Source organism: Delphinapterus leucas, chromosome 1 (genome assembly GCF_059928025.1).
Source record: "Delphinapterus leucas isolate spDelLeu-1000000601 "Yukka" chromosome 1, BTC_Dleu_Yukka2, whole genome shotgun sequence".
Taxonomy (NCBI): domain Eukaryota; kingdom Metazoa; phylum Chordata; class Mammalia; order Artiodactyla; family Monodontidae; genus Delphinapterus; species Delphinapterus leucas.
The window spans coordinates 145,939,918-145,966,071 of record NC_143129.1 but is presented as its reverse complement, the minus strand read 5'-3'; the positions used below and the strand labels follow the sequence as shown (position 1 = coordinate 145,966,071).

The 26,154-nt window shown below is 51.6% G+C and overlaps 1 protein-coding gene and 1 pseudogene across 5 annotated transcripts in view; both read right to left on the bottom strand.

Moving 5' to 3' along the window:
- LRP8 (LDL receptor related protein 8) overlaps window positions 1–13,479 on the bottom strand; it is an 83,714-nt gene extending 70,235 nt beyond the window's left edge. For 2 of the 5 annotated variants that reach the window (XM_022575719.2, XM_022575721.3), the window contains exons 1-2: window positions 13,191–13,475; window positions 12,290–12,409 (exon numbers count right to left, since the gene is read on the bottom strand). In XM_022575719.2, the coding sequence (XP_022431427.2) occupies window positions 12,290–12,409; window positions 13,191–13,296 (226 nt within the window). In that variant the 5' untranslated portion in view covers window positions 13,297–13,475. Of the gene's footprint in view, window positions 1–12,289; window positions 12,410–13,190 lie in introns of all 5 variants that reach the window. The other 3 variants (XM_022575715.2, XM_022575717.3, XM_022575722.2) reach the window with 3 other exon arrangements.
- LOC111175477 (solute carrier family 25 member 3 pseudogene) overlaps window positions 13,353–26,154 on the bottom strand; it is a 93,588-nt pseudogene continuing 80,786 nt past the window's right edge.

The following is a 26,154-nucleotide window of genomic DNA, read 5'->3' as shown; positions in this document are numbered from 1 at the left end:
GCATGGGAGGGGATTCCTAAAGGACAGATGGGAGATGGAGGTTCAGAAAGAGGTCAAAATAAGTGGAGCAAATCTTGAATTGAGCACCGATCACGTCCAGACACTATTCTTGGTGCTTTTCCTAAACAAACTCATATCATCGTCCAATCACCTAGAGGGTTAGGTGTTGATGGCTCCATTTTAGAGAGGAGACAAGTGCTCAGAGAGGTGAAGTAACTTGCCGAGGGTCCCACAGCTAGGAAGCAGTGAAGTATGGACTCGATCCCAGGCAGCCTAGTTAGAGGCCCTGCTGTTATCTGAGTCACAGTGGAGTTGCTCATGGATGAGGCAATGCGGAAGCAGTCAGACGTAGGGGACCTGGGGGGCTTCCCACCCCCATGTCTATGGCTCCCACCTGGCCACACAGCAAGCAGAGGTTTGGAGTCAGACCTAGACAGGGGTCAGGGAATCTGAATTTCAAAAGGTGTCCAAAGTGACTCACTCTCCTGATCCAATCCTCACAGGTGGGAAAACTGAGGCCCAGGAAGGAGCAGAGAATTGCCCAAGTCCCTCAGCAAGTCAGCGACAAGGTGAGGCTACCTGGCTCCTGGTGTGGTGAGGGTGAGGGCCTGGGGGGGACTCGCTCGTAACGGATCAACAGCAACAAGGGCTCAGGTCTCCGCTTCCAGGGGGGAGAACTCAGTGCAGAATTTCCAAGTGTGGGAGAGGTCAAAGGCCAGGGAGAGGGAGGGCAAGGGGTCTGGGAGAGGGGGTGGCAGAGAGAACAGGGGCTCCAACCACATGGCTGGCAGACCTCTGTGGCCTGGTATGGCCCAGTTCCCGGTGTAGGAAGAACCGACTGGCTCTGTGAGACCCAGTGAGGCTTCAGGTACTGTACCCAGACCAGGAATTGCCCATTACCCGCATGCACAGAGCAGGAGTCTGGGGTTCAGATTCGAGGGACTTGTCCCAGGCCTCCAACTAGGACGTGAAAGGACTGCAGTGGAAACCCCAGTCCAGCTGACACTGGGAGGCCATGCGTGTGCCTTGTCTGTGCACCTCCAAGAAGCAGGCAGCTGAGCAGATGGGGGATGAAAAGAGGAGGAGACACGAGAGCATTACATATGCAGCATATTTAAAGCCTGAGGCTACCGGTATTAAAGAATTGGCCTGGTCAGACTCGGCAAAAAAAATAAACAGGCGGAAACCCCCGAGCAGATATAGGTGCTGCTAATTAACAGTTGGTTCCAGCTTTGCACATACGGTTTATGCCACATCCCCTGTGCGATGGGTTGGATTTCACAGCCCTTGCTCCCTGCTCTGGGCCTTCTGGGCCTCAGGGAACGGGGGCAGCTCCTTGGACCGCCACATCTGGGTCCTGGCCATGGCGGAGCTCCTGTGAACTCCGTGGTTCTCAGGGGAAAACAAAAGAATCCCAGGGAATTGGGGCTGAGAGGGGCCTGGAGATGCCCCGCTCCCAATGAGCAGAGACCCAAGAGGGGCAGAGACCTGCTGATGGCCATTAGGTAAGGTAGGAGCAGGGGTGGAGCTGAGGTGGGCCTGGTCTCCAGGTCATGGCGTTTATATCAACCTCAGCCCTCTGCGTGGGGCGTGGGCGGGTGCAGACAGTGGGCTATAGGCTGAGGCTTGGAGGGGAGAGGCTGCCATGGCAGGGGGCAGGCTGGGAACAGAGACTGCTGGCACCTCTCCAGCTACAAATAATTGCCCGCCACAAACAGCCCAGCGGGGGGCTTTGGCTTTGCCTTGGCTGGGCGGCCTTGGCCAGCATGGGAGGAAGAGCGTCACCTTGTCCCTGCAGCCTCTGTGCGTCCAGGTCACCTCCCTCCTGGCGCACACCTGCTCTCTGAGCACGCACACTCCATGCACACGCACGGGTGCGGCTCTGAGAGTGATGGGGCAGCAGACGGCAGCGCGGGGTCCAGGAAGTGGAGAGGGAGGGAGGGCGGGAGGAGCACTGGCATGAATACCCCTGGATTCACGCCACCAGGAAAGCCCGCCCTTGGCCTCCGGCTATTCATACCAGCAGCTTGACCTGGGCCAACAGGCCCTTCCTGACTCTCATCAGCGACCAGCTCTCTGATGTTAAACTGGACCCACTGGTGAGCCAAGGTCCCCTCTTAGGTAACTAACTATGCCAGGCCCGGTGGTTAGCCAGCTCTCCTTGGTTCTTTCTGCGTAACCAGCTCCCCTAGGCCACCCAGGAAGCAGCCACCCTGGGGCCCCCGGTGCAGATGGCAGCGGATGAGATGATTCCTACAGTCCCTCCCGGCCCGAGAAGCTGCTGTTCTCCCGGGCAGCCAAGTCCTCCCAGCTGGCCGGCTGACCTACATCTCTCCTGCCGCTATTTCAGCAACTGCCCTCTTGTCATGTCCTTGGAGGAGAAGGAAAGCTGTTGACGGCCGCTTCCACTTGGTGGGGATCACGGGCTCGGGAAGGGGAAAGGGGATGCTCATTTCAGGGCCAGGTCTGGGCAGAACACTTTACATCAGCCTGCACACCTCTGAGAGGTGGGCTCATTATTCCCATTTCAGAGACCAAGGATCTAAAGCTCAGAACATAAGACCCACACCAGGGACCCTGGCTAGTGGGTCACAGGGCTGGTGGCCTGACTCCATTTTTCTCCATCACTCCACTGCGTCCAATGCAGTCACGGGCACAAGAAGAAGACAAAAGGGAAAGTGGCCCAAGGAACCTGGGTCTTAGGGCTGAGTTCTGGAAGTGGACCCTAAAAAGTCCAGCTACCCTCCATCTGCCTGCCTGGAATCTACCCACAAAGCCAGGTACACTCCCACCAACCCTCACCAGGCATTAAGGAGCTCGAGGGCCACAGGTCCCCCTCCCCCAGGCCAGGACTGGTCCTGAGCCCAGCTCCAGGGAGAAGAAATCTGCTCAGAGTGTGGGTTACAGGGCAGGTGGAGCAAGGACCAATGGGTAAAGGGGAGATGAAGTTCAGAGAGGGAGAGACCCTCATGCAGGGTCACACAGCAAGTCAGGGGCAAGGGCAGAACAACTTGTATAAAGCTGTGGAGGAGACAGATTCTACAAATATCTTGAGAAAAATGAAGACCAATTATACTCCCTTCTGCTTTCTTTGGTGGGGGTGGGGAGTCCTTGGGGCCAGAACACAGCTGTCCCTTCTCTTTGCTTTGTTTTGTGAGGCCTGGATCTGGCTACTTGGTCTGCCCCACAGGGCCAGGGTGAGGTGGCCCTGTGCTCAAGGAAGAGGGAGGTCCTGCGGGCCGCCAGCCTGGCTGGGAAGGGCCATTGCGGAGTCAGGGGGTGTTGTGAGATAGGAAAACATCTCCTTGAGGGAGAGCGACAACGTGAGGATGAAAACGCACATGCTCAGCCATGCCTTTCCTAGGACTTCCTCTTAAGGGAAGAACCAGACAAATGCACAAAGGTGTAGTACTGGTATTCACCCCAGCACTGTGTAGAACAGGAAAAAAAAAAAAAAATATATATATATATATATATATGTATGTATATATATATCTCCAACTAAACACATGTCTATCAATAGGAGACTGTGTCATTAAATTAGGGAAGATTCATGCAGTAGACTACTATCTAGCCCTTTAAAACGATAATACGTACCTACTGTTACTGACACTGAAAGATGTGCATGATGTGGGGAGAAAACAACTGACATAACACAAGCTCGTTTTGCAAAAACACCCCAAAACCAAAAAAAATCCCCCAGAAACACACATGTTCGTGCACACCAGCTCGCATGCAGAGAATGCAAGAACACCTCTGGGAGGACAGGCAGCTCCCACGGTGGTATAACCAAGGGGGACTCCTACCTTCCTCTTTTCCCTTTTCTGAATTGTCTGTGTGTTTTCTTTTCTTTAAATCACAAGTATGAAATTACCTTTATATAATCAGAAAAACTTATTTCCGTTGGAAAAACAAAGGAAATCAATTGAAGTGAGTTTCAGCTTCAGCACTACCAGTAACAGGCTGTGTGGCCCCAGGGGAGCCCCACGCCCTTGCTGAGCCTCACTTTCCTCATCAGGAAAATGGGAACGATAATGAACTCCTGCACCACCTTCCTCCCAGAGCAGCTGTGAGGCACAAACTGGAAGAGGCCATACTGTGGTTCGAATAGGCTGAGAGGGCCGGAAACTGAAATAGTCTCCAGAGCAGCTGGGGTAAGGTCCCTTGTGGCATCTCAAAGCCAGTGACCAAGGGAGGGCCGTGGTCACGTTCACCATTCCCGTGTACTCCCAGACTGGCTGACCTCAGAGGGGCTTTGGGCTGCCATATCCAAGGGGCAGTTGCGTGGAGGCCGTGAGGGGTCATAGGAACTGTGTGCACCTAGGAGCCCCATGGCCCTGCCTCTCTGGGTAACTCTCCTAGTTACTAGAGGGTGTTCCAAGGGGCCTGATAAAAATCTGGTTCCTCGCCCGCAAAGCAGCCGGCTTGTGGGCACCTGGCCTGGGCCCTGCCAGGGTCAGGGAGGTCAAACCAGGTGCAGGGGGATGGGGGAGCTCACAGGCAGGGCCCGCTCCTGAGCCACCGCAGCCGAGGGGCTATTCCTACGGCCTGTGACATACACGGGCTTGTAAGAGGAGCCATGGTGAGCACAACTGATGATCAAAGCTGCCACCTGGGGCCGCGCTCATGCCTGGGGGCACCCAGGGGCCAGAGCTGCTCAGGAGGGAGCCGGTACACCCACTGGCAGGGGCTGGCAAGGACGGATGCCTGGGGTACCCAGAAAGGAAGGGCGGTCGCAGCACACCCCAGGCCACTCCTACTGTAGCTGTGACTGGGATGTGTGAACGTGTATCTCTTCCTTTCACCTGTGTCACAATGCAGCCGGACAGGCATGACCCAGTCCTGCCTCTGACCCGCTGACCTGCCTGGGGCAAGTGACTTCACCTCTCAGAGCCTCGGCTCTTTCTCTGTGAAGTGCAGTGATGATACGTCCAGGCACCGGCTGAGGGAGGTATTGCATGAGAAAGCCCCCAGCAGTGAGCATGCTCGTGAACTCTTACTATAGTTAACAATATTATTTTAGATGAGTTCCCAGCGATCTGGGGGTGGGCAGCAGGCCCCAGCCAGGGGCAGTATGCACCTGCGGTCCCCGTGGGGAAGTCCCAAACCCTTTCTGTGCGCAGGAGCCAGTGCCCGCCTGCAACCTGAGAACGCCTTGTTCCCTGGTCCAGCAGGGAAAGGAGGGGGGGGCAGGGTGGCAGCAGGTGGGAGTTGGGAGCGCACTGTTCTGACTCAGTCCCAACCCAGGAACTGAGGACACCCTAGTTCTGAGAATGGGTCCCTGCTGACACCAGGAGCTGATGTCCAGCCACCAGGGCCTCGGTTTCACCTTCTGAAGCCTGGAGCTGGGAAGCTCCCAAGTTTGCAGTGTGAGCGCTGAGAGGCCTGCGTGCCCAGGTCCTGTGTGACTATGGATGTCACTGGTGCCCTCGGGGCTTCAGGTGACCCAGCTCACAAGAGGGGGCCTGACTATGGTCCCTAAAGGATGCCCAGCTCCCTTCTCCAGCTTCAAGGACCCCTCAGGGCCTTCTCAGAGGCCCCTGGGTCCCCTACATCTGACAGATATCAGCTTCTCACCCTCAAAAGTCGGTGACATTTCCTCAGTCCATTCATTCATGCACATACCATCCCTCAAATGCCTCGGCTCTGGGCCAGGCCCTGTGGTCTCCCACCACAGACACTCCCAGCAACCACGAGCTCCTACGATGGGCTATTACAAGGGTGCACAAAGCCATGGGCATCCAGACATAGGAGAGGTTAGATCACACCAGGAAGACAGGGAAGGCTTCATGGATGTGGTAATGAGCTGGGTTTTGAAGGATGGGTAGAAGCCAGGGAAGGACAATCCAAGCAGAAGAAAAGCATGTATGTATGAGACCTAGAGTCAGCGAATTGCATGGGGGTCAGAGAACCGAAGTCCACATTTTGGATGACTTGGGCTCTTGGCCTTTTCTGAGGAAGGATGGTAATATTGGAAATGACACTCCTTGAAGTCATCTGCATCAGCGACATATCACTGGGTCCTCAGTTTCCCTATCTGTACAATGGAAACAGTACTCACCACCCCACAGGCAATGGCCAAGGAAGGCCCTTGGAAACTGTGGAGGGTCACACTCATGGGGGGTGCTGGACAAGGGGGGCCTTATGTTGGTCTGGAGGCCCATGTGGTCTCCAGAAAAGACAGTCCCTCCTAGACAGAAACCTGTAGTGCAGGAAGGCATCACTGGACACTGCAGCCCCTCACCCTCTTCTTCCATGTCCTCTGAGCCCCAGGCCCTCTGACCCCAACTGGGTAGACAAAGCTCAGAGAGGAAGACGCTAAGGAAGAGTCCAGGCTCCAGAGTGGACAGGCCTGGGCCAAATCCTGGCTCTAGCACTCAAACATCATGACATTGGCCAAGTCACTTCTCTCTGAGCCTCAGTTTCATCATCTTTAAAATGGGAATAATAAGAAAACAGCCCTCACAGGGTTGTGAGTAGTAACGTTAATGAATGCAGATTGTCCAACATGGTGCCAGGCATGGGGGTAAGTAGCCAGTATCTGTTAGTAGTAATTCCCTCAAGGGAGCTATTTATTTTGGAATCCCTCATGCTCAGCACAAGGATAGCAGAGCAGACAACGTGGAGAAGACAGATCTGAGACCGAGGGGAGAACAGGGACATGTTGTGGGAGCTCAGGGACTAGGGAGCAAGAGGACAAGAGGTCAGGGAAGGCCACCTGGGGGAGGTGGCGTCTCCACCAGGCCTTCAAAGACTGGGTGATCTGGGCATGCGGGCATTTGCAGAGCAGGTGTTACAGTGCTGCTGAGATCCAGGGCCCCGAGGCCTGGCTGCCCAGCCCCCAGAGCAGGGCCCCACACCCTCTCCTAGGCCCAGGACTGGCTTCATGGGGATAGCACTGGCCTGGGGGTCTGACCACAGACCCTGGGCCAGGAGACTTGCACTTGGTTACAGCCCTGAAGGGTGGCACAAATAAGCCTATACCCTCCTGCTCCATCAGCCCTCTGGGTCCTGTCGCTCCTCACCCTCTCCCTGGGGGCAACTCTCTGGTTTCACCTGCTGTTGCTACTTCCCTAAGGAGGGAAAACTGTCAAGTCAGCTGCCTGCAGACAACCGAGAGGACTAAGCCAACCAGCCCTGAGGCCTATTGCACTCGGAACCCCCAGCAGGCCTGAGAAAGCCCAGGGGGTTCCCAGAGGGGAACTCCGTCCCAGGAGAGCCCCCAGGAAGGCCCATGGGAGAGTCTTCAGCAAACACTCCCAAGGCCTGCTGGGGCCAGCCACGGAGACACAGACCTGGCCCTAGGGAAGGGAGAAGCTTAGGCCCTGTGGGGCAGAGCCACGGGGGCTGTAGGGCTTTCTCCCCATCCCAGGCACAGACAGGTCTGGAAACCAGCCTTGGGACAAGCAAACGGCCTGAGGGAAGTCTTCCTCTGCCCCTCCCAGGGCCCCGGCCACTCATTCACTGAGACCAACCAGGCCTGTTTGATTCATTTCTTCCCTCAGGCCCTCCTTGGGTACCTTCCTCCACTCCCAGGTCCATCTCAGGGCCAAATGGCCTTGGGACCACCTCCACTGTGGCTGGGGAACCCTCTGGCTGAGGCACGCCTCAGCTGCGGGAGCCTTTGGATCTCGGGCTAAGCAAATGCGGGCAGAAGAACCAGGGGGGTCCTGGCAGACAGGTATCTAGAGACCTCAGTGAAACTCCTCCTCCAGGAACGGACAGACCCACTGACATTCACTGAACACTTACTGCTTACCAGGAACATTATCTCACTTAATCCTCATCACTGGGAGGGAGAGACTATTATCACCTCCAAGGCCATTCAGCCAGAGGTCACAGTTGGGATAGAAAACCAGGAGTATCTGATTCAAGGCCACATTGAGTTATTCCAACACACATCTCTAAGTCCCCTCTTTCGACTCCTGTATCTCAGCCCTGGGGAAAGAGGGGAGCAGGGAGGGCTTTCTGGAGGAGGTGATACCTGCACTGATGATTCTAAGATGACAAAAAGAAGGTAGCCAGGTGAGGGAGCAGAAAGTGTTACACACAGATGGAATAGCACGTGCAAAGGCCTAGCAGTAAGAAGCAGTAGAAAGGCCAGAATGTGACAGAAGTTTGGTGTCACAGGTTCATAGGAAGAGCAGGAAGGGGCTGGAGGGCAGTGGGGCAGCGGAAGCTGGTCACAGAGGGCCAGATGCAGAGGAGTCTAAGCTGACCCTATCCTATGGGTACATGGGAGCTTCGGGAGGACTCCGAATGGTGGAGCTGGTGGGTCAGATGAGGAAACCGAGGTTCAGAGAGAGCAGCACGATCTGTCAGATGACTCCATCCAATAAAGGACATGAAGCTGGGCCTCGTGTCAGGGGTGTGAGAATGGGCTAGGCCAGGCGGCACACTGAAGACCAGATGCAGGCTTGCAGCCCCAGCTGGGAGCTGTGGCCGAGCTTTAATTATTTACAAGGCTACTTCCCAGCAGGCCTCAGCACTCCTACAGCCTGGCCTTGCCAGCTAATGAACTCTCGGCCATGGGAGACCTTGCTGCGGCCACTCTTTTTTAAAACTGGAACGGAGCAGTGATGGGGGCTGGGAGAACAGGGCAGCCTAAAGAAGCCTAAACAGGTAGAGGAAACTGAGCACATGACCGGTCCACCTGTCTAAGCAGTCCATCCACACGGAGAAGCGCAGAGTTCTTCCCAGAGCTGGAAGTGGAGTGCGGGGGTTGATGTCCCCTCAAGATGGGGAAACAGAGGCCTGGGAGGACTTGCCTGAGGTCGTCAGCTAGTGCTTGATGCAGCACAAGTTCCATTAGTTGGGTGCCTGCATTCACACCCCAGCAGTTTCAGTTTCACTTAAAAATCATACACCCTTGTTACTTAACCCCTCTGTGCCTTTGTAAAATGAGGAAAATGCGGGTACTTCCAAGAGTCACCCCATTTTATAGACTCGAGGTGCACGAGGTGATATGTGTAGAATCTCAGCACAACTCCTGGTCCACAGCAAGTACTCAGTAAGTGTCCATTATTGTTGCTGTTGCTACTCTGGGGGCAAAGTGCTGGCTGGAGACCAGAACCCACGTCTCTGCTCCCAGACACTAAGCAGCAACAGGAAACTGAGGCCAAGGCGCCAGCTGGCCTACGTGACCCAGGTGCAGCCAGGAACCCCACCCCTTCCCCTGGCCGGGCCACCCCTGGGCTTCCAGCCCCTTCCTCCACTTTGAAGGCCCTTTGAGCTGGGAACTGAAACCCCATGAGCCTTTCCCTTCCCCATCCCAGTCAGATCTGTGTCTCCAAAAGGCCGAGTCCCATCCGCTGCGGGTAAGCTTCCACACTTAGAAGGTCTTACTTTGAGCTCCAGCTCCAATCCTGAGGAGCTGTGTGAATTTGGGGGAGTCACTTCACCTGTCTGAACCCCAGTTCTTCCTCTATAATGTGGAGACTGCATCACCTATTTTTAAATGGTAAGCTCTGAGGGAATGGCATTAGTTACTGTCTTTCAAGGCCTGCCTTAGCTGTCTCTTCCTCCAGAAAGCCTTCCTTGGTTTCCCCCACACACAAGCTCCCTCCCTCCAACCTCCATCAGCTCTCGGAATTCACGGTCTGCATTCTGTCCCCTTTGGGAGCCTGAACGCATTTTGCCCCACACAGACTTCACTTACAAATGGCAATCCCCATTTTGCAGGCCGAGAGGTATAGAGATGGGGTGATTCAGGCCCTCTCACAGGGTGGAATGGTTGGAGTGGTCAAATATAAGGCAGGGAGGATGGTTCCAAGAAATGCAGCTCGGGCAGGTGGCCCGGAATGGAGGGAACTCCCCAGATAGGGAAGGAAGGGGTGACAAAAGACCATTTTCCAACACCACGCCTCATACAGTCACCCAAAGCTCCCACCCCTTTCTTCAAGATTTCTCTTTGTGGCCCCTAGGGGTCCCTGTCTAAAGACCTTGGTGGTGTGGACACTCATCCATTCCCTTCTCTTCACCAGCCCCAGGTGAAGACTTGCTACGGGTATAACCGATGGTAGAGGAACAGCTACCCCGCATTTGGCAGATGAGAAGACAAGCCCAGAAAAGCCCAGTGTGGGGGACGATACTTGACACCAACAGCAAAGCCCTCAACGGCGGTTGCTTTTGTTCACTAACCCTCTGCCTGTGACTCCACCCCATCCATCTCAGAATGAAAGCTGGAGCCCAGAGTGGCCATCAGATTGGCCCTGGTCCCATCTGGGGTCGCCCAGCCACCCGCTACTTCACTCCTCCATCTTGCCCAGAGCCTCGATGGAGATGAAGAGCGCCCGGATCACCCTCCTGGGTCCTTCTGCACCACACTCCCACCGGAGCAGACAGTGCCCCTGAGCTAGGAGGCAGGTGGACACCCTGACCAAGTTCTGTCGCTCTCAGCTGTGTGACCTTAGGCAAATCACTCAACTTCTCTGAGCCAGAGTCCTTATCTGCAAAGGGGGATGCTCTTCACGGCCACCCCCCAACAAAACTGTTGTTATACAGAGCCAGGGAGATAAGGTAAAACCAGCCCAGAAACGCACAGTTTCCACTTCCTCGCCTCATCCTCAGCACTCCCCCTGTAAGGAAACCACAGAAGAACAACTCCGGGCGAGGAGACTCACTACCACATCTTACCCTGGCTCAGGCATTTTCAGAATTTCAGTAGCATTGGGAAATGGTTAGGGTCAGAATTAGACTAAGAACTCTGGAGTCAGATGCTTAAATTTAAGCTCCTACTTAGCAGCTCAACAGCTGTGGAATAACTAACTTGATCTCTCAGTGCCTTGGGGCTTTTTTGTTTTGTGTTTTTTGGTTTGTTTTGGTGTATAAAATAGGACTGCTCTGAAGGTTACAGGGGCTTATGTAAGATAAGCACTTACCACAGCGGCTGGCACACAGCTAACAGTCGGCACATGGTAGTCGCACCACTTTCAATTACATTTCTAGAACTGGTCTTGGGCAGGAATCATTAGCCCAAGTGGTCAGGAGAGGAAACTGAGACAGGAGGGAAAGATGCGCCCATGTCACACAGCCAAATCTGGGTTGGTCTGAGAATGAACCTGGGGGCTGACTAGCAAACCCCGAAAAACAACACTATAACTCAACAGACAATGCCTGTCCAGGTGGTCTCTCTACCCCTCTTGCCACTGCGTGGTGCTGTGGGCCTGTCCACCTGTTGCCCTCCTCCCACAGAACCTGCACTCCCTGGCCTGCGGGGTGGGCCTGTTCTCCAAAGTGTGCCAGTGCCTGGCATACAGCAGGTGCTCAGTAACGATGAATGAATGACTGCCCGCGTCTGTGTTTTTATAGAGTCCTGTTTATCTGTTCCTGGAACTATGCTCCTTCCACTTGTGGCAACTGCTTGCTAACTCGCCTCAGGTCCCACAGACATCAGAAACCACGTGCACCTCACGAAACAACTTCCAAAGCAGTCGTGCCCAGGTGTACAAACACCACACTCAGCAAAGGCGGCCGGCCACCTGCACGTGACCATGGGTTCACGCGCGGCCTTGGGATCCTCACCCCCCTTCCAGGAAACAAGCTCATCCCTCTGGCCCCCTCCTTCCTGCTCTGCCCCATGACTCATGCCTCAGTCTGGCTGGCAGGAGAGCGCAGTCGGCCAACCAGGGTGGCACAAGAAAGGTCTTCACCATGACTAGGCAGAAAGGCAGCGGGCGCCAGCGCCCCGCCTGCACCTACTACCCAGGGGAGGAGCGGGGGTGTGGCCAAGGCGGGGCCAGGGCAGGGCCCCAACGCCAAGGGCGCCAGAAAACTGCACACCCAGCCGTTCCACGATTGGCCGGCTCCGGCCACAGGGACCTATGGGGTGGTCCTCGCACAGCCAATCAGGGGCCCCGGGGAGCCCATTCATTCACAAAACCCAGCAGGAAAAGGAGTGAGGCTAGGCCCAGAGTTGCCTGGAACTTTGAGACACGAGCGCGTTCCGTGGGGCCTAGGCAAGAGTCCCGGAGGGCCTGATCGCAGAAAGCTAGACGCTTGCAGGGACCGTCGCGTCGCCGCCCCACAGTTCCGGCCCAGCAACCCGGGCGTGGCGTGCCCTCCTCCCGGGCCGTGCTGCGCCGGGCTTCGCCCCCGGCTCCATCAGGACCTGCCGGCCCAGAACCCGCTGGGTCCCTAAGTGCCTGGAGGGAAGGGGCTCCCGGGAGGGTTCCCGGCTGCAGGCTCCGGCAGTAAAGGTCCAGGCAGGTGGCCCGGTGGCGGCTGCAGCCACGTGGACGCTGAGCAAGGAGTCCCCCACCTTTCCCTCCCTCCCCGGCCGGCCACTCACGGCAGTCATCCTCGTCGCTGTTGTCCGAGCAGTCGTCGTCCTCGTCGCATCTCCACACAGAGGGAATGCAGCGCTCGTTCCGGCACCGGAACTGGTCCTCTTCGCACTCCTTGACCGACCCTGCGCGGGGGAGAGGGGGCGTGAGCCGGATCCCCGGAACAAGCGATCCCGGCCGCGGGGAGGGGTCTACTGAGTGAAGGAGAGGGCCCGATGCTGAAGCCAACGACCTGGAGGCCTCTGGCACCCTCGATCAGGAAGGAGGGCAGGATGGTAAGGGTTCCTGGGATGACGGGCTGCTCTGTGGCAGGCTCATACAGTCGGTGTCCCACCACTTAGGTATGCCCCCCATTCAGAACACTCACCCGCACACACGGCCCTTAGTGAGAGATGCACGCAGACACAGCCCACAGGGAGCCCCTGAACACGCCGCGACACGCGCACTGGGCGCTGCGGGCACATCCGCCTCGCACGCAGCCCCTCTTTCTCTGCCACACGCAAGGGTCGCCGGAAACGCATTGTCAGGCGGGGTAGTCTCCGGGCTCCGCTCATCGCCGCCGCGGAGCGCGCGTGTCAAATTAACGCCAACGGCGAGAATCACACAGCCCTCCCGAAAGCATCAGTGATCACCCCCAGCAAAGTTCCCGGCCCGCCCGGCCCCCACGGCGCCCATCCCCCAAGAGCAGGTGCCGGAGGGCAGAGCCCACCACACTGGGAGCCGTGGGGGCGGGGGTCTAGGGCAAATTAAGGGAGAGCTGGGTCCCGAGGAGCATATCCCACCCGGGCGCCTCCCTGCCAGGCCCGGGCTCGGAGGCCCCGGCGCAACCCGCCCCCCGGCCGCCGGGCCGTGCTTTGTTGGCCGCTCCGGCGGCGCAAAGCCGGGCCGGGGAACGGCCGCACGCACCTTGGCCGCTGCGCAGTGGATCCGCCGCCGCCTCGAGATGCTGGAGCTGCAGCAGCAGCAGCAGCAGCGCCAGCGGCCGGAGCGCGCCCCGTTCGGGGCGGCCCATGGCGGGCCCCGGGCTCCGGCCGCCGCTCCCCGCGCACCCCGTGCTGCCGCCGCGCCTCAGCCCTCCGAGTCCTTGCCGCGGCGCCGGGGCTGCAGCTGCCCCCGCCGCCGCCGCCGCCGCCGCTGCCGCCAGCCCCGGCTCCTCGGCTGCATTTCAAGCAGGTTCCGTGACGCTCGGCGGCGGGGCGGGCTCAGGCTGGGCGCGCGGCCCCAGGCCTGGGCTGCCTCAGCCAGCGCGCGCGCCCCCCCCCGCCCCCCGCTGCCGCCTCCGCCCCACGCTCCTCCCGCTGCCTCCTCCTTTCCCTCCTCCCTCATGCCCTTGGTCCACTTCTCCCTAGGCCCGTGCTCGGTGACCCTGCTCAAGGCCCGCCGCGTGCTGGGCGTTGCAGACGCTGGGATGAGCCAGGCGAGGCCCCTACCCCCAGAGGTGGCAGACGGCCCAAGGGAAGTAGCACAGGCTGCCTGGAGGAGGTGACATGCTGATAGGTGGCTGAGGGAGGCCTAGGAGTGAACCTGGACGGGAGGGGAGATGATGTTCCCGGGTGCACAGGCCTGGGCATGTGCACACGGAGCAGGGATGGTAGTGGACAGGGATTGGGGTGCCAGGATTCGTGTGATCAGGGAGAAGCTGGGGGAGCAGGAATGAACCTCTGCACCCCTCCAAGACTCCAACCCAGATGTTACACATCTGTGTAGCTGGTTAACATGCCTATGTTGCATTCTCATGTGAGAATTCCCACGGCCAAGGATGTGAGGCAGGTGGCTTGGGCCTGGCGCCCAAACTTGATCCATTCATTCTCACTCAGTGTTCTGGTGGGCCAGGCAGGGGGCAGACAACCAGGGGGAGCTGCAGGGGCGACAGGGTAGTCCTTGCTGTGATGGAGAAGGGCAGAGACTGTGGGACCCCACAGAAGGGACGCCTCATCCCTGCTAATAGGGGACGCACACCCAGGGCTGCTGTCTGCTTCTGCTGGCATGAATAAGACCTCTCCCCTGGAAGGTCTCAGCCCCATCTCATCCATGCCAGGGTACAGGTGACTAGATTTTAGCTACCTGCTGGTAAGCAAGGCCCAACCAGCCCAGGCTTTTTGGACAATGAGTTTTGAGGGCACTGGCCACTAAAAGAGACAGACTGGAAGGTGGCTAGGCCCAGTGTAGGTCCACCCTCCCCTCCTCTCTTGCTGCCTCACATCCATGGCAGAGGGGCAGAAGAAGGGGCTTCAGGAGCTGTTAGTCTCAGGCCTGGAAGCCACTCTGTCTCATCGGCAGTCCTGTTACTGAGCCTTGTTTCTTCCCACAGAGGGCAGCCCCTTAGCAATTCGGTCATCCAACAAGCACATCCCAGCTCTGCTCTGTGCCAACCCTGGGCCTAGGAGTGCCAAGGTGAATCAGACATGGTACCAGCTTGATTGGTGGGGAGACAGACTATCAACGGACAGACAACGAAATGCAAGCATGCTTTCAACAAAAACTTATGGAGCACCTCCTATGTGCCAGGCATTGCCCAGGGATACAGTGTAGAAATAGATGACGTCCCTCTTTGCTCTCCTACATCTTACATCTTAGTTGGGAGAGACAGACACAAAAGCAAGAAAACAAACAAACAAGAAATGATAATAATTTCAGATCATCATAACTGCTATGGAAAAAATAAAGTAGGGTGATGTGAGAGTGATGGGAGGTAACTTTAGAGAGGTGATCAGGGAAGGCCTCTCTGAGGAGGTGACATTTCGCTGAATGGCAAGAAGGAGCCTGCTGTGGACTGAATGTTTTTGTCCTCCCAGAATTCATATGTTAAAACCTAATCCCAAATGTGAGGGTATTTGAAAGTAGGGTCTTTGGGAGTCAATTAGGACATAAATGGGATTAGTGCCCTTATAAAACAGGCCCCAGAAAGATCTCTGGCCCCTTCTACCATGTGAGGACACATCGAGAAGAGAGTCATCTATGAAACAGGAAGTGGGCTCTCACCAGACACCAAATCTGCTGGCATCTTGATCTTTCAGGGCCTCGATCTTGGACTTCTCAGGCTCCCAACAAATTTCTGTTGTTTTTAAGCCACCCAATCTATGATATTTTGTTATGGCAGCCCATATGGACTAAGACGGAGCCCAACCATAGGAAGATTGGCTGTAAGGGCATTCCTGGCAAAGGGACCAGCAGGACAGAGGCCTTGAGTTGGGCTGGAGCTCGGTGAGGAGAAGTTGGGTGACCAGGCGAGGTCAGAGTCAGCAAGGTTCTGATCACATGAGGGCTTTGTAGGCCCCAGCAGGAGGTTTGGATTTTGTTCCAAGTACAACGATGGCCACTGTGACAGCAGGATGCCTGGGACTCTGGAGCCCTTCCTGCAACCAAGACTGACTGCTTCATCTCAGCCCCTCCTTCACTCTGTGGTCTCAAGGAAAGTCAGTTCCCACCTCTGAGCTTCAGTTTCTCTTCTGCAAAATAGAGATGGAGAATTCCAAAGGTCTATTCTAGTTTTAAGATTGTGTAGATTAAAGTTCGGAGGCAGCAGGGTAGAGAGATTAAGAGCATGGGCTCTGGGTTAGACTACCTGAGTTTAAGTCTGTTCCTTCCCTTCCTAGCTACATGACCTTGGACAACTCACTTAACCTCTGTGGCTCAGTTTTTTTATCTGTAAAATGGGAATGGTGACAGTACCTCACAAGGGTGTGAGGATGACATTAGAGGAGATGCGCAGCATGCACTGTACTGTAGGTGCATAATAGCTATTAGTTATGTTACTGTTATTCAAACATAATTCCCTGTCAAAAACCCCTGATAACCTCCTAACACTCAGAGAATAAAGACTGAGCCTTCCTTCACCTCACCTCCAAGGGGGTCTTTGCTCACACTGTCCGACACACATCCAGCTGCCAAAGTGGGCAACTCCTTGTCTCTCGAAAACCCCCTCATTGGAGGTTCTCCAGGCTCCTCTTAGCCCCCACCCAATTTGGACCACTTCTCTCTCTCCCTAGTCAGCCTGTGACCTTCCTGAGGACAGGAGCCAGCTCTCCTGCATTTCTGGGTTCCTACAGGGCACGTTTGATCAACGTTTGTTTGTTGTTGCCTTTACCATGGTTTCTGTATGCCTAGGAGGATTATGTCTTATTCATCCCTATTTTCAGAGGATAGATACAAGGCTTGGCATATAACAGGCATTAGATAAATGATGTTTAAATCCTTGAAAAGGTTAAAAGGAAAACCATATCAAGTAATAATAATAGCTAATACTTATTGTACACTTGCTGGAGGTGGGGAGGGGGTCAAGCACCATCTAGGTGTGTTTTAAACACTTTAACCCATTTAGTCCTTACAGCATCTCCATGAGGCAGGTTTTATGTTGATACCATTTTACAGATGAGCAAACTAAGGGGTGGGGAGGTCATACAGCTAGTAAATGGCATGCCTAGCATTTGAACCCAGAGGGCAGAAATGGGAATTTTTCAGGGCACCTAAGTTGGTTAATCTAGTGAAGGGCAAATGAAGAAAGCTTTGACACACACCGCACACCAAATGGACACTGAGGTCCTTGTACAACTTGTTCCCAAGTGACTTCTTGTCCTCACCTGTCCTCTCTCTCCATCCTGGGCTGACTCAAGCATACAGGCCTCGCCCAGTCCTGGGTTTCCAAAGAAAACCCTCAAACCCAACCCCAAGTGCAATGAATTCCCCACGAGACAGAAACAGGTGACATTCCAGCTGCTGTCAGCATGTCACCCTGCCCATCCCAAGTCTCTGTGTCCTGCTTTAAGAGCCACCAGAGGCCAGTGGCCCACCCCTTGCACATTCTACTCCCTCACCCTGTCCTCCAAGGGAGCCTCAGGCCTCAGGCCTCTGCCAGGCTGTACCCTCTGCTGAGAACTGTCTTGCGCTGGCTGAGTTCTGTGCATCCTTTGGGCCTCAGCTCACATTCCTCCTCCTCTGGGAAGTCCTCAGGCCTCCTCTAGAGAGGTCCTTCCTACCCCTCTGGCCTCCCACAACACGCCGCGTCCCAATCTCTCTGATCGCACTGGGCTATCATTGTTGTATCCTCCATCCAATAAGGAGCTGCTCAAGTCAGAAACTGGGTCATCCTGGTCCCTTCTGGGTCCCCAGTGATAATTTGTTAAAGGGTAGTGTGACCATACGAATTCTCTCCAGGGCCAGGGCCAGAGAGCCTTCTGCATATACACCTCCCCCAGCCTGCTCTGACTGGCCTTGCACCAGGCAAGGGACACAGATGAGCAAGACTCCATCCCTGCCCTTGAGGATCTCTGGTCTGGGAGCAGACAGTGTCAGTGCAGGGTGATAAGAGCCCCAGAGAGGGGCTGCCCACAGGCATCACACCCCCACCCCGAGGTATCCAAGGCTGCGTCAACCACGCAGCCAGGGACAGAGACCAGTGGCCCCAAGCTGATCACAGCTGAGCTGCAAGGGCAGCAGAGCTCTCCCACTGTCCACTATCATCACTTTACAGAAGTCTAGCCTAAGTCTGTTATGCTGTACTGGGAACCAATTGCCAACTTCTCTTTGCCACTGTCCCTGTGTTTCCCTCTCTCTCTCTCTCTTTCCCAGCAGTGTCTTCATTCCTGTAAAAGGGATTCTAATTTATTACATGAACTTTATACAGATCCAAACCGCCATGGTTTAAATCACTTGTTAACTGTGTGATCTGGGACAAGTTACTTGAACTCTCTGTGCCTCAATTTCCTCATCTATAAAATGGGGATGACAATGTTACCTAAGGGTATTAATTACCTATTGCTGCATAACAAAATACCCCAAATTCAAAACAACAACAAATATTTATTATCCCCCACATTGTCTGTGAGCTAGGAATTTGGGAGCAACTTCGTTGGGTCACGATGCTGGCCAGGCTGTAGTCTTCTGAAGGTTTAACTGCAGCTGGAGGGTTTGAGTTGGCTCACTCACATGGCTGGCACGTTCATATTGGCTGTTGGCAGGATGACTCAGTTTTTCACCACACAGATTTCTCCACAGGACTGCTTGAGTGTCCTTATGACATGGCAGCCAGCTTTCCCCATCCAAGAGGGGGAGAGAAAAAGCAAGCAGGAAGTCACAGTGTCTTTTGTGACCTAACTAGGGAGGTCATACTCCATCATTTTGGCAATATCCTATTGGTTTCACAGGTCAGCCCTATTCCATGTGGGAAGGACTATATAGGAGAGCAACAGCCAGGAGGCAAAAATCACTGTGGGCCATCTCGGAGACTGGCTGCCACACTATCTCATAGGGTTAGTGAGGATGAAATAGGTGAATATAAGTAAAGTATTTAGAAGAGTTTTCTGTACATAGTATACCTTGTATATGTGTTTGCTATTATAATTGTTGCTGCTTTTCCTGGTACACAGTAAACACTTCCTAAGGACTATCTACAATTATCGTGAACATTACTGATATTAGCTGCAGAACCTCATACAGAGGAATACACCCAGGAACTGAGAGGATGAAGGCGTTTCAGGGTTTCAGAGCTGACCAGAGCAGAGCAAGACAGACCCAGTGTTGGTTTCCTGCCTCCTGGCTGTGTGCTCTCAGGAGAGTCACATCTGCCTCCTTCACTGCCTTTCTAGAGGACACTGGGCAAGTCCTTTTTCCTCTCTGGGCTGGGCTCCCCATCCCTAACATGAGGGTTGGACTAGGTCAGTATCTCCCATGACCAGTCGGTCATTCTTATCGCCGGGGAATGACTTTCTCCATTTCCCCTTACCTGCTCTACTGTCATCCTAGTATTTCCCTTTAAATCCTTTCACTTAATAAACTTCGCTTCATCCTAAGCAATAATCTCCATGAAATCACAGGTTTGATATGCTAATCATATTTTCCAATACACATTAAAATAAATGTGTGCTTATTCAAATAAACAATGCTCCTCCGTCCATCCAGATGTGTCTCGCTTCTCTCAGGGCCGCCAGCTCTGCGTCCCCCATTTAATCTGGGAAAAAGGATAGACGGCAGAAGCCCTGGCCACTCTGCCCGTGACAACAGGCTCCTCAAGGTGACTCAGAGTTTGTCAGGCCCTGGATACCCATCGCCTGAGTCACAGGGCCTTCTAGGGGAGGCTCAGCAATTTTCTGTTTGCTTTTGTTTTGGTTTAGTTTTTATTTTATTTTTTCTTATCAGAGTTTTACTTCACATAGTTTAAAGAATCAACTAGTTCTGTACACTTTGTTATGAGAAACTTAAGTCGTTCACTCCCCACCTCCATCTCCTTCTCCCCAGATGCAAACACTTTCAAATCTTTTAGCTGATTCTTTTGGTATTTACCTCCCTATAGTTAAATAACACACATTTCTATTTTTTATTTTATACATTTATTTATTTTATTTATTTTATTTTTGGCTGCGTCGGGTCTTGGTTGCTGCACGCGGGCTTTCTCTAGTTGTGGTGAGCAGGCGCTACACTTTCGTTGCAGTGCACGGGCTTCTCATTGCAGTAGCTTCTCTCGTTGCAGAGCACAGGCTCTAGGCATGTGGGCTTCAGTAGTTGTGGCACGTGGGCTCAGTAGCTGTGGTACATGGGCTTAGTTGCCCCGCGGCATGTGGGATCTTCCGGACCAGGGCTCGAACCCACGTCCCCTGCATTGCCAGGCAGATTCTTAACCACTGCACCACCAGGGAAGTCCCACATTTCTATTTCTTGATCTTTCGGTTTCAGGCACTATCTTTTGAAGACAATGATTTAGCTCTCTCACCACCACCCCCCTGCACCCCCAGACACCTGCACACACGGACTCTCACACACTCACTCTCTGAGTCAACCGTCACCCATCCTTCCAATATGGTTGTGATTCTTTGATTTTAAAGTTTTTAAATTTTTAAAATTATTTTTAGTTGTGGTAAGATATGCATAACGTAAAATTTACCTAACATTTTTAAGTGTACAATTCAGTGGCATTAAGTACATTCACATTGTTGCATAACCATCACCACCACGCATCTCCAGAACTCTTTTCATCTTGCAAACGGCAACTCAGTACTCATTAAGTAACTCCCCATTCTCCTTTGTCCCCAACCCCTGGCAACCACTTTCTAACTTCTGTCTCTATGAATTTGACTACTCTAGGTACCTCATGTAAGTGAAATTGTACAGTATTTGCCCTTTTATGATTGGTTTATTTCACTGGCACAATGTCCTCAATGCTCATCCATGTTGTAGCGTATTGCAGAATTTCCTTCCTTTTAAGGATGAATAGTATTCCATTATATGTATATTCCACATTGTGTTTATCCGTTCATCTGTCAATGGACACATATGTTGCTTCCACCTCTTGGCTGTTGTGAATAATACTGCTATGAACATGGAGGTACAAATATCTCTTCAAGTCTCTGCTTTCCGTTCTTTGGGGTAATATACCCAGAAGTGGAATTGCTGGATCATATAGTAATTCCATTTTTATTTTTTGAGGAATTGCCATACTATTTTCCATAGTAGTTGCGCCATTTTACATTTTACCAACGGTGCACAAGGGATCACATCTTTGTCAACACTTGTTATTTTCTGTTTTGTTTTGTTTTTTATAGTAGCTATCCTGACAGGTATGAGGTGGTATCTCATTGTGGTGTGTTTTTTTTTTGGCTGCACTGCCAGCATGCGGGATCTTCCCCAACCAGGTATTGAACCCATGCGCCTGCAGTAGAAGTGCCGAGTATTAACCGCTGGACCGCCAGGGAAGCCCCCTCGTTGTGGTTTTGATTTGCATTTCCTTGATAGTGATATTGCACATCATTTCATGTGCTTCTTGGCCATTTGTATATCTTAGGAGAAATGTCTATTCTAGTCCTTTGCCCATTTTTAAATTAAGTTTTCTGTTTGTTGCTGTTGTTGGGTTGTAGGAGTTCTTTATGTATTCTGGATGTTAATCCCTTACTGGATACATGACTTACAAATATTTTCTTCCATTCTGTGGGTAGCCTATTCACTCTGTCGATTGTGCCTTTTGATACACAGTTTTTATTTTTTATTTATGTTTTCCAGTTTATCTATTGTTTCTTTTGTTGCCTGAGCTTTAGTGTCATATATTGAAAGGATTTTTATGTGATCATAACAAAATAAATGCTATTCACAGTGTGCCATTATTAGCATCTTTTCCTGCATAACTATGTTTTTCCTGGAGTTAGTAATGGATATTTATTTATTTATCATTTTATTTTTTGCTTCATTTCTAAGTATTCATCCCTTATCCCCAAACTCTCCCTCATTTGTGTAAACTCCTATTAATACAATCACCCATATTAGTACTCTACCAATTTACTTGACTGGGAAGTCGCTGCAGATTTCTGACTCTCCATCCTGGACTGGTTGATAGCAAGACCAACTGCTCAGCTCTCCTTGTGGGCTTTCCCTTCCCCATCATCTGGAGGCTTCTCTGCACTTTTCTCCTGTGTTGAATCTCCTGCTTCCGACATCCCGTGTCTTCCTCACGACCTTATTCGGGGCAACATCTGCTCATAGCTTTTTTTTTTTTTTGTAATGCAGTCCACTGGTTAAGACTCCATGCTCCCACTGCAGGGGGCGTGGGTTCGATCCTTGCTCAGGGAACTAAGGTTCCCCAAGCTGCACCATATTGCCAAAAAAAAAGGATAAAATATGTATAGTTGGCTTACAATATTGTGTTAGTTTCAGGTGTACAGCAAAGTGACTCAGTTATATATATATATGTATATTTTTCAGATTATTTTCCATTACAGGTTACAATAAAATATTGAACATAGTTCCCTATGCTATACAGTCAATCCTTGTTGCTTATCTATTTTATGTATAATAGTTTGTCAATCTCATATACCTAATTTATCCCTCCCCCTTTCCCTTTTCCCTTTGGTAATCTCAGGACATGGAAACAACCCAAGTGCCCATCAATAGACAATTGGTTTGAGAAGACTATATATAATGGAATATTACTCAGCCATAAAAAGGAACGAAATAATGCCATTTGCAGCAACATGGGTGGACCTAGAGATTATCATATTAAGTGAAGTAAGCCAGACAGAGAAAGACAAATATCATATGATATCACTTATATGTGGAATCTAAAATATGATACAAATGAACTTATTTACAAAGCAAACAGACTCACAGACATAGAAAACAAACTTATGTTCACAGCTTTCTGAGAGGAAGTATCTGATGTAAACTTTTTGAGACCTTGCATTTCTAAAAGTGCCTGTCATTTAATTGGTGGTTTGATGAGATATAGATTTCTAAGCTGGAAATAATTTTCCTTCTGAATCTTGAAGGCTTGCTCCACTGTCTTCTAGTTCCTGTTGAAAAGTCCAATGCCATTTTGTTTCCTGTTTACAGAACCCTGTTCTTTCTCCCTGGAAGTGTTTAGGCACCTGTGTCCTCAGTGTGTCTTTGAGTAAATCTGTTTCCATTCACTGTGCTGGGCGCCCAGTGGGTCCTCTTATTCTGGAAACTCATCTTCAGTTTGGAGAAAATTTTCTAGAGCTACCTCTGTAACAGAACGATTTCCTCGCCTCCATTTTCTCTGTTTTTTACTTTCTGGATCTCCTTAATTATTCCAATATTGGCCCTCCTGAACTGGTCTTCTACATTTCTTATATATATTTTTTCACCTCTTTTTTTTTCTATCTAGAACATTTTTTCAACCTTCTACAGAGGTTTTTATTTTTATTTTTCCTCTGATCATATTTTCAAGAGCTCTTTGCTTTTTCAATGTCTATTCCTTTTTTATTGTACCTTGTTCTTTTTTCATGATGCAATATTTTCTCTTATTTCTTTCAGGATGTTAATAGTGTTTTGTTGTTGTTTCCTGTGAGTATTTATCACCATGTATAGTCTCTGCTTCCTCCAAGTTAATTTTTTTTCTCATTGTCTAAAAGACTAGCCACAGATTGGGAGAATACATTACAGTACAAATAATGAACAAAGCATTCTACCCAGAATACATAAAGAACTCTTACAAACCAATGCTAAGAACACAAATAACTCAAAAAAATAGCAAAAGATATGAACAAGCACTCACAGCAGAGGCAATATGAATGGAAAATAAACCTGAAGAAAAGATGCTCAACCTTATAGTAATCAGGAAAAAGCAAATTTATACCACAATGAGATTTTCCACACAAAATGAATCTGACAGTGACAAGTATTGGTGAGGATGTGAAGGAACAGAATTTTCCTATGCTCCTAATGCAGTGAAAATTACTGCAACCACTTTGAACTTGTGATTTCATTACTAAGTGTAAACCCTAGAGAAACTCATGCATACAAGCATCAGGAGACCCATACAAAAATGTTCACAGTAGTGCCATTTATAATGGCAAAAACCTGGAAACTAAGCTAATGTCCTTAGAAGGAAAATGAATTAATAAATTATGCCATCTCCGTATAATGAAATCCTATACAGCAGTGGAAATGAATCAAATATAGCTGCAGACAACTATGTGAAGAAATCTTAGAAACAACGCTGAGGGAGAACAGCTTGTTGCAGAAGACTTCATAGGACAAAATCCAACATTTAGAGGGCTCAAAAACAAGCAAAAATAAAGTATATTGTTTAGGTTTTCATACATATGTGATACAAGCTTAACTGAGGAAATGATTCAACAAAATTCGAGATAATGGTTACTTCTGTAGGGGAGGCAGGGAAATGGGATAAGGAAGAAGCCCATAGCATTAGTCATCTCTCACGTTTAAGTTGGGTTCAAAGGTGTTCATTATTATGCTTTATACCCAGGGTGGCCATACATCCGGGGTTTCCAGAACAGTCCTGATTGATACCTGTTGTCCCACATAATTATTCACTGCAATCCCTTTCTTTCTCAGAAAGTTCTGGTTTGGATAATAAAGCATATGACTAGTCTGTTTATTTCTTATAAAAATGCAACACACGTCTATTTTATATATATCTATTATTAGATAATACGTGTAATTTTTAATGCCAGGGCCACAGCCTGGCCACGGTCTAAAGGGATGTTTGTGGTTTGGCCCTGGCATCCTTCTGAATCAGTCTGGGTATCTGTCCCCAAGAACTCAAATGACCCCCTCCAGCCACTCTAGTCTCCCTATGCCCTAGTCCTCACACCCTCCCCCCACCCTGGGTCTTACCCCCGACTCCTCTCCACCTGTCACTCTGTGTGAGGCCATCCTCCAGAGTTCCTGAGACCTCGCCTGCAACCCAAGGTCACTGATGTCCCCTCTGTGCCAGGCCCTGTGCTGGGCAATGTTGGGGTCCCAGCCCAGGTCCTGCCCTAGAGGAGCTGTTAAGGTTCAGACAGAGATGGAGACTGTGGCAACCCAGAGGATCAGAGGAGAGACACAGCCCTGGGCTACAGCACTGCAGAAAACATGGCCAAACCTGGAGACCCTGGGACAGCTGCCTGGAGCTGAGTGAGCTGGTGGGAAAGGTGGGGAGAGAGCTCCAGGCAGAGACAACATGGAGCGAGACATGGGGTGGGAAAGAGAAGGCAGTTCACACAGTTCAATCTAAGTAGAGCACAGGGCACAGGACAACAAGACAGTGCAGCAGCAGGAATCAAGACTGGAAAGGGCACCTCCTGGGGCCTTGAATGCCAAGCCTCAGATCTTGGGCTCTATCCTGAGGGCAGCGAGGAGGCTCTGAAAGAATTAAAGTGAGGCAAGGAAAACTATGAAGTCAGGAAGAGTGGTATCAAATGAGCTTAAGAAGGAAACTGGGGAGAGAGAGTCAGAGAGACAGAAGGGGACAAAGCAACAGAAATTTTGCTATTCGGCTTAATCTTGGAAGCCCACTCCCTGGACAGCCTCCCCTCGTCCGTCCTGCATCTGCCACCCAGACACCGTTGCTACACATGCTAAGAGATCTGAATAGCCCAGAGTTCTTGTGTCCAGGCACTGCTGTAGGACTTCCTGGGTTCAAATCCCAGCATTGCCCACATCCTACCTGTGTAACCTTGGACAAGAGGCTCAGTCTCTCGGTGCCTCCATTTTCCTACTCTGTAAAAGGAGGATGAGGAATGTACCTGCCTGAGTGAGGCTTAATTGAATCATTAAGGGCCAGGAACATAGTAACCTCTTAATGAGCCATCACCGTGATTAGGTCAGATACCACCCCCTCCTCCAAGACAGAGAAGATACAGCTGAGAAGAGAGACGGTCTCTCTGCAGAGCCTTGCCTTGTGGCCCAGGGCCCCACACAGGGCTGGAAGTGTCCCCCAGCTGAATGAATGAAATTTCATGCCTTCTTGAAGTCTCTTTCCCCTGACCTTGCCTGTGGTGGGTGTGGTGGGTGGGATGAGCATAATGACAAACCATCAGTGCATTCCCTGAAGCAAATCTCCCCCCTTTACCGTTTACAGTTCCTCACTGATCTTAACAGCAGCCCTGTAGGTGAAGCATCTTTGCCTCTACTTTATAGGTGAGGACACCGAGGCTCAGAAAAGTGTGAAGCTTGCCCAAGGCCACATAGTCAGGGTATATGACCAAGTTCAAGCCACCTGACTTCCACTGCCCACAGCTGTCTAAATACAGAATGTCAGGACATCAGAGCTGGGAGACCCTGAGAGAGGACACTTTGGATGTGGGATTTTAGTCACGGAGTTCTTTCTTCAATAAAAATCGTTGTGCAACCTCAAGATATAAAATCCATCCAAGAGGAATATATTAGCCATGCTAGTCTGGGTTCTGCTGAGATGACAAATAAACCCTGAAATCTCAGTGGGGTAACACAATAAAAGTTTGTTTCTCACTCACACAAATACAATGTGGGTTAGTGGCTCTCCTGAGCATCTCTCCTCCACATGATGACTCAGGGATCCAAGTTGCTTCCATCTTAGTGTCCCTATCTATGATGTAAGTTCAATACATTGCCACTGTGAGAAGCAAACAAAAGAGCGAAGAGCGTCACATTAGGGGATTTA